Below are 18,212 nucleotides of genomic sequence, written 5' to 3'. Positions count from 1 at the left end.
CCATCCCTCCGTTGTCTCTGGATCAAAATCCTGGAACTCCCTTACAGCAATGTGGGTGTACCTATATGACATGGACTGTAGCAGTTTAAGGCAGCAGCTCCTCACACCATCACCATCTCAAGGACAGTTAAGAAGGGACTGTAAATGCTGACTTTGACAGCAATGTCATGTCCCAAGACTGAATTTGAAAATACTTAATTATAGCCTGGTAACCCAAAAATGTCTAAATTCGTTCCTACTCTTTCAGTCCATTTATCAATCTTCAATCCATGCCAATGTTTTACTCCCAAATCCCTTTTCTAATTTTGAATAATAATCTCATTGACACTTTTTCAAATGCTTTTCGAAAAACTAAATACACAACATCCACTGGTTCTTCCTTAACTATCCTACTAATTACATCCTTAAAATAATTAACAGATTTGTCAAAAATTATTTCCCTTTCATAAATGTGAGTTGCGTGCTCAATCGCACAATAATTTTCCCTAATAGACTCTGCCTACTTTTTGCCTGCTACTGATAAGCTAATAGACCTATAGTTCCCCATTTTTCCTACTCTTTTCTTAAACATAAGGGCTATGTTTGTTCATGCAACCCTGGGAAGCTATTCTAAAATATAAGGATTGCTGGAAGATCAAAACTGATGCATTCACTGCTCTGCAGCCACCCCTTTAAGACAATAAAATGCAGCTCATCAAGCCCAGGGGATTTGTTGTGCCTTTGTCATTCTCGTTTGAGCTTTTCCTAGTACTTCCCAAATATTTTGTGTCTTATACCTTGAAGATGGAAATAAAATATTTATTGCATGTTTCTGGCATTTCCTTATTTCCTGTTATAATTCTGTCTGTCCATGCCCCCCCTCGTAATGCTGCATTGCAGTCACAATATATGGCAAGTTATTTGATGGATCAGAACAATTTTTCTCTGAACTCAGAATTGGAAAATGATCAACTAGAAGTAAAATTGTGCGAGTCCTATTTGACTCCGGGTTGAGTCTTCAAGCCCGTACCTTCTCGACACAAATATTGCAAGCTTCCACTTCTGTCGCCACTCCTGCCTCAATCCATCCATTGCCACGCTTTTGTTAACTGCAGACTCAGTTCTCGACAATTTCCTCCCTGACCTCCCATCTTCCACAAACATGGAGGTGAAAGTTTATTGAAGGCCGGGAGGGGTGTAACTTATAACCGCACGTTCAGATTAACCATGATCTTGTTGAATGGCAGAGCAAGCTCGAGGGGCCAAATGGCCTACTCCTAATTTGGAAATTTGAATTGAGCTAATTGAAAATAGCCTGTAGCCTAATTTGCACGGAAACTATTTATCACACATGATTTTTGACCAAAATTTGGCACTCACTTCACAAGCACCTCAAATTTAAAATTCACACCAGTGATCAAATCCATCCATCTTGACCTGCACTGTCTTGGAACCCTTTCCCTCAAAAGCTGTTGAGGCTAGGTCAACTGAAATTTTAAATACTGCCAATAAAGTTTTTTTTGGCAAAGGTATAAAGGGTTATGGATCCAAAGCACGCAGATGGTAGTATCGTACAGACCAACCATTATCTAATTGAATGGTGGTACAAGCTTGTGGGGTCGGATGATGTTTTCTTGTTTCTATAAATATTTTATTGTCACAAGTAAGCTTACATTAGCACTGCAATGAAGTTACTGTGAAAAGCCCCTAGTCGCCACATTCCAGCGCCTGTTTGGGTACAAAGAGGGAAAATTTTGAATTCTCAGCTGGTACGGGAATTGAACCCACGCTGCTGGCCTTGTTCTGCATCACAAACCAGCTGTATAGCCCACTAAGCTAAACCAGCTCTAATTCTGTTTTCTAACTCTGTACCTCTTCAATCTCCACCATCCTTTGAGAGCACTGTGTTTCACCAACTCTGACTTTATGCATTGCCACTTGCTTTGCCTCGTTATTGGTGGTTGTGTCTTCAGCTGCCTTATTCCCTCCATAACAATCTCCCTTTTTCTCTCTTAATTCCTACTGATTCTTTCTCTCCTCCAGACCAGGTCAGGGTGGCAGAATTCCTTCCCTGGAGGACATTAGTGAATGTGATGAGTTTAAATGACAGCTGACAATGGTTTCATGGTCATCATTAGACTTTTAATTTAATTTAAATTTCACCATCTGCCATGGCTGGATTTGAACCCGGGTCCCCAGAGCATTATGCTGGGTCTCTAGATTATTAGTTCGGTAACGATACTGCTGCACCACAGGCTCCCTCTCGGGGCCCTGTCTCTCGCTCCCCCTATCATTAATATCTCCTCTTTTGGTGTCGTGTTCCTGTGAAACACCTCAAATTATGTTAGGTCACTTACAATGCTGTGTAAATGCACATTGTTGTCATGCAACATTGCATTGTTAAGTGGACAAATTTGTTTTCTTTGAATAGATAAAATTTGAATTCTTTTTTATGACTTGATAATTTAATTGACCGCTGGACTGTAGGTATTCATTTTTAAGTTCACTGAAACAAATTTACACCAATCGATGTCATGTTGAACTTTTTTACTGTGAATGACTAAGCTATAAAAATGAAAACTAAGAGCCTAACATAGAATTAGTATTTTGGTATTTGTAAAAATTTATCAAGATGTTGACTGTTGGAACTTTTTTGCCGTTTTGATGGCTAATGAGCAGTCATCTTCTAAAATTAGTCAGGAAATAGCATTGTTTGATTTTGTTAATTGGTGGTGCTGTAATAGCCAGTTGCTGTAAGAACTGCACCAAGTGTTAGCAAAATATGTACTTTGTGCTTATGCACATGTCATTGAATTATGAGCGAGTAGTTACGTTTAAAAATTATCTTTTTAACCAGCGCATGGATTTGGGAGAATGCACAAAGATTCACGACCTCGCATTGAGAGCCGATTATGAAATTGCTGCAAAGGAAAGAGATTTATTCTTTGAGTTGGATGTAAGTTACAAAAATTTCAGTCTGAATTAATTTGGGCTTTTTCTGATCACTGTCATCGAAAATATTATTGTTCCTGTGGCCAAATGTAATATTGGTGCAAAATGGAGAAGTGTGTTGGAATTTCAAAGTTAGAGTGTAAAAATTTGAAAAAAAGCTTGTAAGAGGTGGTGAAATTAGCGGAGGGTGGTTCCTTTAGTTCCAACACTGAATATTCATGTAGTAATTGGGCAACTCTACCTTCACTGACCCTTCACTTTGGCTGGTTTTTATAACTAACATAAGGAATTCTTCATTCATTGGTTCGTTCACTGCCTGAAGACAGCTCCTTGGTTCATTGTCTGCTGGTGTTTCATCCTGAGTTCTTTTTTTCTACGCTGTTTATTTTTTCTAATTGAATGGTAGGTTTGCTATTGCCTTCAACACTCCGAGTCAGGGTAAGATGACAGTTACCAGGCTCACCTCAGGAACAAGAATCAAACCTGCGTTGTTGGAGTTATTTTAAACCACACACTAGCCCCCTGAGCTAGCCCCATTATGTTCTGTATACGTTTTTTATATATATATATATATTATAATATATATATTATAATATATATATATTTAAGAATTCATTAAAGGAATATAAACATTGCAGGTTAGGCCAGCATATATTGCCCATCCCTAATTGCCCTTGAGAAGATGGTGGTTGCAGTCCCTAAGGTGTAGGTGCACCCACAGCACTATTTGGGAGGGAGTTCCATGATTTTGACCCAGTGACAGTGAAGGAATGGCCGATACATTTCTAAGCCAGGATGGTGAGTGGCTTGGAGGGGAACCTCCAGCTGGTGCGATTCCCAGATATCTACTTCTCTTGCCCGTCTAGATGGTAGTGGGTTTGGAAAGTACTATAAGACCATAGGACATAGGAGCAGAATTAGGCCACTCGGCCCCTCGAGTCTGCTCCACCATTGAATCATGGCTGATATTTTCTCATCCCCATTCTCCTGCATTCTCCCCATAACCCCTGATCCCCATATTAATCAAGAACCTGCCTAAGGAATCTTGGTGAGTTCCTGCAGTACATCTTGTAGATGGTTTATATATCTACATATATTAGATGAAACAAATTAGCATTTTCTTCACCAATATATCTGAAGCAGCTTGCAAATTAAACATTTTGTTAACTATCTTTAAGTCTGCAGTTTTATTACAACATATGACAGTAGAGTTGCTATGAACTAGTGATACAGAGGGGCTGGTTTAATAGCCAGGAGATGTACATTCAAATCCCATCACAACTGTTTGTGAATTTGATTTCAGTTAATTAAGTAAATCTGAAATAAATAGCTAGACCATGACGCTGTCAGTTTTTCTTTAACAACACTACTGGTGAACTAATGATTTTATGGGCGAAAGCTTGCAGTCTGCCTGACTGTCGATCATCAGCAATGTACTTAACTGTTATCTGCCCTTTCAAATGGCCACTCGGTTGTATCAAACTGCTACAGAAAAGTTACAGTAAGAGCAAAAGCTATCATTTCTTTGATTGCTCAGTTGCGCACACAAAAATAAATTACTTGTGTCTGGCAGGTGGAATGTTGAAATTCAACACAGGAAAATGAGATGATACATTTTGGTGGGGAGAATGGGGGAAGAATACAAACTGAATGGGTGCAGGAACAGGGAGATCTGGAGATTTTTGTGCACAAGCCTTTGGCAGGACAGGTTAATAAAAACAGCTAATAAATCATATGTAATCTTGAGCTTTATAAATAAAGGCAGAGACTACAAAGCCAGAAAGTGATGCTAAAATGTATAGAACACTATTCTGGCACCAGTCAATTTCACCCAATTCTGACCAATGCACTGTAGAAGCATGAGTAGGCTTTGCAATGAATACAGAACAGATTTACTAGAATGGTTCTGGTGTGATAGGACCATACAAAATGTGAATGATACAAACCTTGGAAGTATTGTAAACTGTGGAGGGCAGTGTAGTACTTCAAAAGGACAAGTTGGTGGAGTGGGCAGATAGGTGGCAGATGAAGTTCAATGTGGAGAAGTGTGAGGTGATGCATTTTGGTGGGAAGAACATGGGGAGCCAAAATAAATTAAGAGGTACAATTATTAAGGGATCGTAGGAGCAGAGGGACCTGGGTGTATTCGTGCATCGAACATTGAAGGTGACAGGACAGGTGGAGAGAGCAGTTAATGAATGTAAGGGCCCTTTCCTGTTGATTCTCTTATTTCTCATTTCCCCGTTGCGGCGGTGGCACAGAGGTTAGCACTGCTGCCTCATGGTGCCAGAGGTCCGAGTTCAATTGCAGCCTTGGGTGACTATGTAAAGTTTGCACGTTGAAGGGACGATCCTTTAAAACAAAGATGAGGATACATTTCTTCAGCCAGAGGGTGGCGAATCTGTGGAACTCTTTGCCGCATAAGGCTGTGGAGGCCAAATCATTGAGTGTCATTAAGACAGAGATAGATAGGTTCTTGATTAATAAGGCAGTCGGGGATTATGGGGAGAAGACAGGAGAATGGGGATGAGAAAAATATCAGTCATGGTTGAATGGTGGAGCAGACTTGATGGGCCGAGTGGCCTAATTCTGCTCCTATGTCTTATGGGTGCTCCAGTTTCCCCTCTCAGTCCAAAGATGTGCAGGCCAGGCGGTTTGGCCATGCTAAATTACGCTTAGTATCCAAAGGTTTGTAGGTTACTTTGGGTTACGGAAATAGAGTGGGGTTGTGGGCCCAGGTACGATTCCCTTTTAGAGGGTCGGTGCAGACTCGATGGGCTGAATGGCCTCCTGCACTATTAATTCTATTACTTTATGTTTTCCGTAATCACTTTGATCCATGAATTCTTAATGGACATATATCTTTTAAGTCGACCAGAGGAAGTGGAGAACACTGCTAACCTTCGGACAGCAGAATTTAGACTTTTTATCACCCGAGAGATCGGAGGGATTTGGTTCGATTGATTGGCTGATGGCAATGAATTGGCCAAAAGGTTGCATTCTGCCCGGTAACAGGCGATGGTGATTGGATCCTACCGAAGTGGCATAATTTTTCAGAGAACCAAGGAAAGCACAGTCAGATCCTGGACACTGAGGGAAGGAGCTGCCCTCTCGCTCTTTGGTTACTCCAGAAAAGCTGTATAGCTGCTGTATTTCTGAAATTGCAGAAACTGGATGAATCTACAGTGAAAATCATTACAGACGGAATGCCGGATCTTCAAACTGAAAGCCTAGATCGAAGAAAGGTGTGCTAGAGGACAACCATCTGAAACAGTCTCTTATCTTTTTACTTTCATTATTATGTTACATCCCTCTTTTCCCTGTTTTTTGTCTGGTCTGTGTGTGTGTACAGGAAAGGGGGTTAGGAATTAGATAATAGGTGATTTGTATGTGCTGCATATTTAATTATAGTTATTGTTATTGATAACATTAATTGTGTTTAACATGACAAACTTGGTGACTAGTTATTGGGCAGCTAAGGGCCAAAGACTTTGGGTCTTTTATACCAATTATTTATTAATTCCAATTGTGTTGCCGACTCCAGGTCAAGTGGGACTGAAATTGACCGCGCACTTGCCCAGGAGGGCGTAACATGAAGCGTAAAGTATCCTGCGATTTATTGATAGGGCAGAGAGTACAAGAGCAAGGAGATTATGTTGAACCTGTACAGAGAACACTAGTTAGACCTCAACTGCAGTATTGTGTACAGTTCAGGGTGCCACACTATAGGAAGGATGTGAATGCATTGGAGAGAGTGTAGAAGAGGTTTACAAGAATAGTTCCAGGGATAAGAAACTTCAGTTATCAGGATAGATTTGAGTAGTTGGGACTGTCTCTGCTTGGAGAAAAGGCAAAGAGGAGATTTGATAGAGTTGTTTAAAATCTTGAGGAGCTACTGGTATGGGTTGGATTGTTGTTTTTGTTTTTTTCTTTCTCTGAGACTGGGTGGGGGAGGGGACGGTATACCTTGGCAGGGGTAGCCACCCGCGCCAGCGAACTAAAGTAGGCTGGTGAACAGAGGTGAGAGAACGTCTGCGGACGTTGGAGCCTGGTTAGCAAGTTTTGATGGGCCTACGAGGCGAATGAGGGTGGTGGGGGGGGAGAAGGAGATTGATGCTGGGAAATGTTTTTTCGAGAGGAAATGTGGGGGGGGGGGAGAGAAGGGGTTCGATGTTAATGGATAGGGGTGGGTCAGGCTCATGGGGCAGGGCCCGGTGGTATGATGGTGGTGGACAAGAAGGGTTGGGGGGGGGGGGGGGGGGGGTGAGAGTTAGGATAGTCACGTGGAACGTGAGGGGGTTAGGAGGTCCGGTCATGAGGTCAAGGGTGCTTGCGCATCTTAAAAGTTTGAAAGCGGATGTAGCAATGCTGCAGGAGACTCACCTGAGGATGAAGGACCAGGTGAGACTTAAAAAGAGCTGGGTTAGTCAGGCGTTTCACTCTGGATTTGTTGGAAGGGTTCGAGGGGTAGCGGTAATGGTCAGCAAAAGAGTAAGCTTCCAGATGGAGAAGATGGTGGCAGATCAGGGGAGTAGATATGTGGTTGTGACAAGGGCGCTGGAGGGGAAGTTAGTGGCGCTGTTAAGTGTATACGGTCCCAATTGGGACGTTGTGGGATTCCCAAAGAAGGTGTTTGGGGCCATCCCCAACTTGGACACACACACAAACTGATAGTGGAGGGGGGAATGGAACTTGGTGCAGGAGCCAAGGTTGGACAGGTTACGCCCACGCTCGCTGGGGGGGGGGGGGGGGGGGGGGTAAGAGGAGGAAACAGGTGGTTGTGGCATTGGACACTGAGAAGGCGTTTGACCGGGTAGAATGGGGATCCTTGATGGCAGTTCTGGAGGGGTTCGGGATTGGACCAAGATTTGTGAACTAGGTAAAGCTACTATATAAGGAGCCGAGGGCGAGTGTCCTCACAAACAACGTCGGCTCGAGATATTTTTCTCTCCACCGTGGGACTAGGCAGGGATGTCCAATGTCCGTCCCTGCTGTTTCACTCGCGATTGAGCCGTTGGCCATCGCATTAAGAAGTTTGGCGGTATGGAAAGGAATAGTGCGGGGGGGGGATAGAACATAGGGTGTCCTTATATGCCGATGACTTGCTGTTATATGTGTCGGAACCAAGTGTGTCGATAGGGGGATTATTGGAGCTGCTTCGAGTGTTTGGATCTTTCTCAGGGTACAAACTAAATCTAGACAAGAGAGAGTATTTTGTGGTGTCTGGGGTGGGGGCAGGGGTGGGGGGCTGCCATTTCGTCGGGCAGAGACTCACTTTAGGTACCTAGAGATGCAGGTTGCCCGGGGGGTGGGGGGGGGGGGGGGGCTCCGCAGTTACAACGTTTCTAGTTTGGTGGGGAGAGTGAAAGCTAATGTGGCATGGTGAATGGTCTCCCTCTGTCACTGGTGGGTCGGGTGCAGGCAGTTAAAATGAATGCGTTGCCGCGATTTCTGTTTATTTTTCAATGCTTGCCGATTTTCCTGCCAAAGGCTTTTTTCAGAGAGATTGAGGGAAGGATTACTTTGTTCATATGGGGAGGGAAGATGGCAAGAGTTAGAAAGGTGCTTCTACAGAGGGGAAGGCAGGCTTCCGAACCTGATGTACTACTACTGGCTGGCGAATGTGGAGATGGTGTGGAGCTGGGTCAGAGGGGTTGATTCCCAGTGGGTCAGAATGGAGGAGAGTTTGTGCAGGGGGTTGGAATTGAAAGCACTAGCAATAGTGCCTCTCCCGATAGCTCCGGCGAAATACTCAGGGAGTCCGGTAATAATAGCTTCATTGAGAATTTGGAGGCTGTTTCTCCAACACTTCGGGTTGGGGGCAGGGTCAAGGGAAATGCCGATTCGGGGAATCACCGATTTCAACCAGGGAAGTGGGATGGAAATTTTCCGAAATGGGAGGAGAAGAGGATTAAGACACAAAGATTTGTTTCTTAGTTGTCGGTTTGCAGGATTGAAGGAGCTGGAAGCGAAGTATGGGCTGGAGCAGGGGAAATATTTGGATACATGCAGGTTTGAGATTGTGCCAGAAAGGAGATACAGAGCTTCCCGGTGGAACCGGCCTCCAGATTGCTGGAGGAGGTGCTGACGACAGGGGGACTGGAGAAGGGGGTCGTGTCGGCAGTTTACGGAGCTATTTTGGAAGAGGAGAAGGCACCACTGGAAGGGATCAAAGCAAAGTGGGAGGAAGAGTTGGGAGAGGTTGTGGAGGAGGGGTTCTGGTGTGAGGTGCTCTGGAGAGTAAATGCCTCCACCTCGTGTGCGAGGTTGGGGCTGATACAGCTGAAGGTGGTATACAGAGCACACCTCACGAGGGCGAGGATGAGCCGATTCTTTGAAGGAGTAGACAATGTGTGTGAGCGTTGCGGGGGGCCCTGCTAATCACCTTCATATATTTTGGTCCTGTCCAAAGCTAGAGGATTACTGGAAGGAGGTTTTTAGGGTAATTTCTAAAGTGGTGCACGTGAAACTGGACCCGGGACCCCAGGAGGCCATATTCGGGGTGTCGGACCAACCAGGGTTGGAAACGGGTGTGGAGGCAGCTGTTGTAGCCTTCGCCTCGTTGATCGCCTGAAGGCGGATCCTGTTGGGATGGAGAGCAGCCTCTCCACCCTGGCGTGGCGGGGGGGACCTGTTGGAATTCTTAACTCTTGAGAAGGTTAAGTTTGAACTGAGGGGAAGGATGGAGGGGTTCTACAATTCATGGGCATTATTCATTATTCCCTTTCAAGAACTGGATAACATTGAACGTTAGTTGGGGCGGGTGAGTGGGAGGGTTGGGGGGAGGAGGGCTGTGTGTTAATGGCAACTATGGGTGATCTCTAATTCCTTTTTGCCATTTGTTTGTGTGAACATGCGGGCTAATGTTTTGGGTTTGGTGGGAGGATGGGATCGTTGTTATTGATATGGGGATTGACATATTTGTTACTGATTATTGTTTATTGTTGGTGGGTTTACATTTCAGAGAAAATTTGAAAAAGGAGGAGAATAAAAAATATTAAATAAATAATCAGGAGGTGGACAGAGTAGATGACTAGAAACGGTTCCTGCTCATAAAAAGGGTCAAGAATGAGAGGACACGGATTTAAAGTGATTCGCAAACAAAGCAAATGTTATGTGAGAAATATGTTTTTCACACAGCGAGTGGTTCGGATCTGGAATTCACAGCTTGGAGGTGTGATGGAGACAGATTCATTTGAGGCATTCGAGGGCCTCAAAGGATTGTTTCTATTCAAATAATGTGCAGGGGTACTGGGACAAAACAGGGGAGTAGCAATGGCTCCCAAGTTACATTGCTCATTTGGAGAGCCGGTGCAGACACGGCGGGCCGTTTGGCCTCCTGCGTAATAACAATTCTTGGTTCAGTGATCATGGTTATGCAGCCAGGGTGGTGAACGTGGTACCCCAAGAGAATTTAATAGAAATTATTAAAACTGATACCGGGTTTGTTGGAGTGGATAAAAATAAACTGTTTCCATTGACTAAGTGTCAGTAACTCTGGTATGGATTTGGAGATTTGCACAAGAGCCAGAGGCAACATGAAAATAATTGCTATGCAATGAATGGTTATGATTTGGACTGAACTGCCTGATATGGTTGAAGCAAAATCAATAATAGATTTCAAAATGGAATTGGATGAATGCTTTAAGGAGAGAAAATGCAGACCGATGAGGGAAAACCTAGAGATTGGGACTAATTGGATTTTTGAGTATTGGCTGAAAAAAGACACATGCTGTTGAAGCTTTTTGTCTTGTACTTATGAGGACAGATTTGCAAGAGTACCAAATCTCAAAGGGAATTTATACTGCATGAGAAGAGGATACTGATTGGTTGGTTGTCAAGTGGACTTGAAATAAAAGAGATGTTGCCATGCCCCACTGTTAACTGCCATACTTTTGTCTAAATTTGAACCAGGCACTTCAACACAGTCAAGGAATCGCCATTCTGTATGGACCAGGGAATAGCCATCCTCCAAGCTTTTGTTTAGTTGAAAGAGGCACAATGTGTGGACATGTTTGCAGAGGATAGGGCCTTGTGTGTGAATATATGTAGCGTCTAGCACTTGTAAGTGTGCACCTGAATGATGACCTTAAATTGGTTGTAAGTGTAATTCTTAGCACTATCAGGATTGTTTAGCCAGTGTTGTCCAATCATGCAAAAACATTTAATATTTTAATATTTTGCAAACAGGCTGGTTGAAAATGGTCAGTGCGGTTTGATCAATCCTCCAGTTGTTGGGACGTACGGACTACAGATCTGATATCACACCGGCATCTGAATTTACATAGCACGTTACTGCCAAATGTAACTTTAAAAATACTACATCCAAAACCTTTCAACACACTATATCACCTTCTGTTATTTAATTCATGTACAATTGAGAATTAATAGAGTCTGAAAAGTAAAGCTAGAATTCCCAGAGGATTGACTCAAATATTCTGGTGTCTCAGATCAGCTAGCCATTGGAGCACAAAGTTTTTTTTTTAGTAATACAGATAATGTAATGAGTCCTAACAGGATTAGTCATTTTAAAGAAATCAACTCTGGTTATAATACACTGCCGTGTCCCAGTTGCTGTTGCATTGGGTTTAGTGGTGCCACCTTCTCTCACAACCAGATACAACTGCAAGATAGACATGCTATGGCCCATTGCAAGAAAGACCTATTCATATTCAAATTTGGCAGTAACGTGCTATGTAAATTCAGATGCCGGTGTGATATCAGATCTGTAGTCCGTACGTCCCATAGGCTTGGAATTACAAGAGAAGCCAGGGTTAAAATGTGTCCAAAGAACAATACAGCATAGGAACAGGTCCTTCGGCCTTCCAAGCCTGCGCCGACCATGGTACCTGTCTAAACTAAAACAGTCTGCACTTACGGAGTCTGTATCCTTCCATTCCCACCCTATTCATATATTTGTCTAGGTGTCCCTTAAATGCCACTATCGTACCTGCTTCCACCACCTCTCCAGGGCGCATTCCATGTATTTGCCACCCTCGGTGTAAGAAAACTTGCTTTGCACATCTGTTCTAAACTTTTCCCCATGCTCTTTAAACCTATGTTCCCTCGTACTTGACTCTCCTATCCTAGGAAAGGGCATCTGACTATCCACTCTGTCCATGTCACTCATAATCTTGTAGACCGCTATCAGGTCGCCTCTCAACCTCCGTCTTTCCAGTGAGAACAGACCGAGTTTATTTAACCTCTTCACAGTCACACAATTTACAGTGCAGAAGGAGGCCATTCAGCCCATCGAGTCTGCACCGGCCCTTGGAAAGAGCACCCTACCTAAGCCCATACCTCCACCCTATCCCCACACTTCCGCCCTATCCCGGTAACTCCACCTTACTGTACCTTTTTTTGGACGCTAAGGGCAATTTAGCAGAGCCAATCCACCTAATCTGCACCTCTTTGGACTGTGGGTGGAAACCGGAGCACCCGGAGGAAACCCACGCCGACGCAGGGAGAACGTGCAGACTCCACACAGACAGGAATCGGGGATCGAACCTGGAACCCTGGTGCTGTGAAGCCATTGTGCTAACCACTATGCTATCATGCTGCCCCACGGGAAGCTTCATATAGCTTCTCCTAGCTAATGCACTCCATTCCAGGTAGCATCCTAGTAAACTGCTTCTGTACCCTCTCCAAAGCATCCACAACCTTCTGGTAGTGTGGTAACCAGAATTGTGCACAATTAGAGGGAAAATGGTGGTGTTGAGCTATTTTTACTTCAATGCAAGGAGCATTAAAAACAAGGTAGCTAACTTAAGGGCACAAGCAGATACACGGCAGCAGGATGGAGTTGCTGTAACGGAAACCTGGCTAATTGAGGGGAAAAATTGGCAGCTCAATATTCCTGGATACAGTTTTCAGGCAGGATATAGTGCGAGATAAAAAAGGAGTGGGAATAACACTAATAGTTAAAGAATCAATTCCAGTTGTGTGAAGGGATGATGTATTAAACAGGTCAACAAACGAGGTTTTATGGATTGAGCCTAAAAATAAAAAGAAGCAGTGACACTACTCGGAGTATATTACAGACCCCCAAATAGTGAAAGGAAGATAAAAGATCAACTATGCAGGCAAATATCAGCCTGTAAGAACAAGAGGGCAATAATAGTACGAGACTTTAATTATCCCAAAATCAACTGGGATTCAAACAATATTAGGGGAACTGCGGGAGAAAAATTCATGCAGTGTGTCCAGGACAACATTTTCAATCAATTAGTGACAAATCCAACAAGGTGAACTGCAATTAGAGTTCTAGTTTTGGGGAATGAAAAAGGGCAAGTTGGTGAAGTGACAGTTGGCGACCATATCGGGTATAATGATCAAATAGGATGGAGATAAAGCAGGAGTAAAAAATTTTAACAACAGGATGGCAAATTTTGCAGAAAGCAGAAGGTTGGTTTAGCTCACTCGGCTAAGTCGCTGGCTTTTAAAGCAGGCCAGCAGCACGGTTCATAGAACATAGAACGATACAGCGCAGTACAGGCCCTTCGGCCCTCGATGTTGCACCGACATGGAAAAAAAAAACTAACGGCCATCTAACCTACACTATGCCCTTATCATCCATATGTTTATCCAATAAATTTTTAAATGCCCTCAATGTTGGCGAGTTCACTACTGTTGCAGGTAGGGCATTCCACGGCCTCACCACTCTTTGCGTAAAAAACCCACCTCTGACCTCTGTCCTATATCTATTACCGTACCAGCCTCCCCGGACAGGCGCCGGAATGTGGCGATAGGGGCTTTTCACAGTAACTTCATTGAAGCCTACTCGTGACAATAAGCGATTTTCATTTTTTCATTCATTTTTTCAAGGGACTTGGCTGAGGTTGACTGGCCAGTATTGCGAGAGGATAAATCAGTGGAAAACAAGTGAGAAGCACTAAAAACAAGATCCTGAATGTACAAAGTAGACATGTCCCATCCAAAAATAAGAGTGGTACTGCCAAATCTAGACACCCCTGGTTGTCTAGAGGAATGCAGGGAAGGTCAAACAGAAAAATAAAGCATATGATAGGCACAAAGAACTAAGGAATGCAGATAGCCTAGGCGACAATTGGAAGAACAGGGACAAAGTCAAAAAGAAAATAAGGAAATCAAAGAGAGGACTTGAAAAAGATGAGCAAGTAAAGTAAAAGAAAACTCAAAGATGTTTTAGCAATATGTTAATAGTAAAAGGTCAGTTAAGGAAACAAGTGGGACCTATCAGATGAAGGGAATTTTGTGTAGATGTAGAGGCTGGGAAACGTTTTTAATTCATATTTTGTCTCCGTGTTTACAAAATAAATGGATGATGCAGATATAAAGTCCAGGAGAAACATTGAGATGTTAAATGGGATAATCATAGAGAGAGGAAGTACTCAAAGAGTTGAAATCCTAAGTCGCCAGGGCCAGATAGATTGTTTCTAGGGCTACTGAAAGAGGTCACCGAGGAGATAGCAGATGCTCGGAGGATGATTTTCCAATCCTCACTAGATGAAGGAGAGGTACCGGAGGACTAGAGAAATGCAAACGTGGTTACATTGTTTCAAAAGGGATCGATGGAAATGTGAAACAATCCTAGGTGATGGGCAAATTAGTAGAATTAATCTTGAAATATAGGATTAACTGTCATAGATTGTTATGGACTAGTCAGGGATAGTTGGCATGGATTTGTTAAAGGAAGGTCTATTTGCCTCACAAATTTGATTCAATTCTTTGAGGAAGTGACAAGAAGGGTTGATGAAGGTGTGTACATGGATTTCAGTAAAGCGTTTGACAAAGTACCAAGTGGCAATTTGGTCAAGAAAGTGAAAACCCATGGGATACAGGACAATGGGGCAGCAGGGTAGCATGGTGGTTAGCATAAATGCTTCACAGCTCCAGGGTCCCAGGTTCGATTCCCGGCTGGGTCACTGTCTGTGTGGAGTCTGCACGTCCTCCCCCTGTGTGCGTGGGTTTCCTCCGGGTGCTCCGGTTTCCTCCCACAGTCCAAAGATGTGCGGGTTAGGTGGATTGGCCATGCTAAATTGCCCGTAGTGTCCTCATTAAAGTAAGGTTAAGGGGGGGGGTTGTTGGGTTACGGGTATAGGGTGGATACGTGGGTTTGAGTAGGGTGATCATGGCTCGGCACAACATTGAGGGCCGAAGGGCCTGTTCTGTGCTGTACTGTTCTATGTTCTATGTTCTAATGTGGCCAACTGGATTAAAAGTTGGCATAGTTAAAGCATTGATTGTCCAGTACCATAGCACTTGGCTTTTCTCCCGTGTAATGTACTGTATAAACACCAATATTCAGTAAATGCTGAGTTTTTGAGTATTTTATACCACCATAACTCTTTTTATTTCACTTTGTTGTTTGCTATGCTGATGCAGTGGTTAGCACTGGCACTTCACAGCAGCAACCCAGAGATCTGAGTTCAATTTCAACCTTCAGTAACTGTCTGTGTGGAATTTGCACTTGCTCCTCGTGTCTGTGGGTTTGCTCCCAGTGTTCCGGCTTCCACCCACAGTCCAAAAGAAGCGCAGGTTAGTTGGATTGCCCATGATAAATTGCCCCTTTGCGTCCAGGAATGTGCAGGTTAGGTGGGATAGGGCGAGGGAGTGGGCCTGGGTGGGGTGCTCTTTCGGAGGGTCATGCAGACTCCATGGGGAGAATGGCCTCCTCCAATGTAGGATTTCTACTTGGATGCATGTTTTGGTGCTATGAGGTCACATGTGAACTATAAAACCCATATTCCCATTAATTTGCATGCACTGCAATTTGTTGATAACCAATCTTGGTGTTCTGATTTCTGATTTATCCAAGAGGCTGCAGGTTTGAGAAAAGACCCTTTCAAACTCGTGGATTCTCAAAATTCAAACCTGATAAAGTAAAAATCGAAGCCAACTTCTTTCATAGGCAGGAGATACAAAAGTCTGAGAACACACACAAACCGATTCAAAAACCACTCCCCTTCTGTTACCAGACTCCTTAAAAAAAAACCCTCTTATGAGCTGATTAATACTGCACTCCTGTATGCTTCACCTGATGCCGGTGTGTATGTATTTGCATTGTGTACCCTGTGTTGCCCTTTTATGTATTTTCTTTTTATTTCCTTTTCTTTTCATGTCCTAAATGATCTGTTGAGCTGCTCGCAGAAAAATACTTTTCACTGTACCTCAGTACACGTGACAATAAACAAATCCAAACAGCTCTTGGAATAACATCCTGTGGCAGCCGCCTTCTGACCACTGATGGCGAATTTTATTTTATCCAGCCATACAAATTCTGCCAGGTCCGACAATAAATGCAATCTTGGGTGGTGTTGCCGATCGGCAGATGAGCAGGATTCTCCTACGGACGATCAGGGAGGCTAGGGCTTCGGCCCCCTCCCCATTAAGAGTTCTGGCTGATCTGATCCCCTTAAGACCGCATGGCTCCACCCTTACTCCCATAACTCTGGACACGGACTTAAAGAGGGTCGTCCAGTACCCAGCATGTCTGGGGCATGCCCAGAACATGTGGGTGTGGTTGGCCGAGCCTCCCTGGCACTGTTTGCATTTGTCCTCCACCTCCAGAAAGAACCCACTCATTAGAGCTCTGGTTAGGCGCGCTCTCTGCACCACCTTTAGCTGTGTTTGGCAAGCAGCTCAAACAGATCATTTTGTACATGAAAATAAAATAAAATAAAAATAAAATACATAAAAGGGCAACACAAGGTCCACAATGCAAACTCTGAATGGGGAGGGGGCCCGACGCCCTACCTGTGTTCGACTCAGCCCTGCGTACATGGAGGTGAAGTGCGTCCTCTGCAGTACCTCGATCCAGAGTCCTCTCCCTATCTCTGTGCCGAATTCCTCCTACCATTTTTCTCTTGTCTCATCCAGAGGGGAGTGTACCTCCTCCAACAGTCGCCCGTATAGGTCTGCACAGTTTCCCTTTCCTAGGTCGCCTGTAGCCAGCAGTTCTTCTACTAACGAGTGTCCTGGTATCTGGGGGTATGGTGTTTCTTTGCAGAGGAAGTCCTTGACCTGAATGTAGCTCAGGTCACTTCCTCGAAGTAACTGGAACTTCTCCGCGAGTTCCCCCAGGATCGCTATCGTCCATGTACATGTCTAATTGTCAGAGCCCCCTCATCCTGTCCCCACCTTCTGAAGGTGGCATCCATCATCACGGGAGTGAGCCTGTGGTTGTTGCAGGTAGGGCCATGTGAGGCCAAAATGTTGTCTCATTTGGTACCACATCTACTACCACTGGACTCCTCAAGCATTTAGCTGGCTGAGGGGTTGTTACGGACTCGTGAGGTTCCATTTGTGGATCCGTGTCCAGTCGTGGCTATTTGGATCCCCAGGTAGCAGAATTTGCCCTTGACTTGCTTAAACGGCAGTCCCCTCAGCTCTCTCTCCTCCCCCTGCGGGTTCATAGGGAAGATCTCGCTCTTGGCTTAGTTTAAGTTTGCAACCTGAGAAGGCTCTGAACACCTTCAGGCGTTTCATTATCCCTTCGATGCTGGTGCGGGGCTTTGCGATGTAGAGGGTCAGGTCATCTGATAGAATGAGACTCCATTCTCCCTGTCCCCCCCTTGGATACACCTCCACCCATTTGTCACACTGAGGGTAATCGCCAGGGCAAACAGCAGCGGGGACAGCGGACATCCCCACCTTGTACCTTGTGCAACCGGAAAGCCGGAAGTATCTAGAGCTGGTGGTATTTGTCCGTATGCTTGCCATGGGAGTGCTGTACAGTAGTTTCACCAAGGAGATAAGCCCTGGCCCAAACTGTTCCAATACCTCTAGGATGTACTTCCATTCAAACCTGTCTGGCCTTTCTGCGTCCAGGGGGATGATCACTTCTGGTGTTCTATCCCTGGATGGGATAATTATCACATTCACCAGGCGCCTGATGTTCAATGTTAGCTGCCTAGCCTTGACAAAGCCATCTGGTCCTCCACAACCATCTCTGGCACTCAGCTCTCCAGCCGCCTCGCCAGGATCTGTGTCTGTGTTAAGTAGTGATGTGGGCCTGTAGGACCTGCACTCCGTCAGATCTTTGGCCTTCTTGGGTTTCAGCGATATTGAGGCTTGTGGCAATTATTATGGCTGGCGCAAACGTTTTGTCTTAAGTTCGCCGGGAATCCATCTGGCCCCAGCGTCCCGCCTGCTTTGAGTTGATATTCTCCATGACTTCCCCCAATTCTAGTGGTGCTTCCAGACCCTGTCTTTTATCTTCATCATTTATCTTCAGCACGTCGAGGAACTGCGTCATCTTCGAGTGTCCCTCCGGGGACTTGGAGGTGTACAGCCTTCAGTAG

The 18,212-nt window shown here is 44.5% G+C and overlaps 1 protein-coding gene across 7 annotated transcripts in view; it reads left to right on the top strand.

The window, feature by feature from the left end:
* The window catches only part of luc7l (LUC7-like (S. cerevisiae)), a 74,897-nt gene that overhangs the window by 10,136 nt on the left and 46,549 nt on the right, over nucleotides 1-18,212 (top strand). For all 7 annotated transcript variants that reach the window (XM_038820312.1, XM_038820313.1, XM_038820316.1 and 4 more), the window contains one exon: nucleotides 2,837-2,935. In XM_038820312.1, coding sequence (XP_038676240.1) covers nucleotides 2,837-2,935 — 99 coding nt within the window. The remainder of the gene's footprint in view (nucleotides 1-2,836; nucleotides 2,936-18,212) is intronic.

Source organism: Scyliorhinus canicula, chromosome 15 (assembly GCF_902713615.1).
Source record: "Scyliorhinus canicula chromosome 15, sScyCan1.1, whole genome shotgun sequence".
Taxonomy (NCBI): Eukaryota; Metazoa; Chordata; class Chondrichthyes; order Carcharhiniformes; family Scyliorhinidae; genus Scyliorhinus; species Scyliorhinus canicula.
The sequence above is the reverse complement of the archived record's forward strand: the minus strand, read 5'-3'. Positions and strand labels throughout refer to the sequence as shown.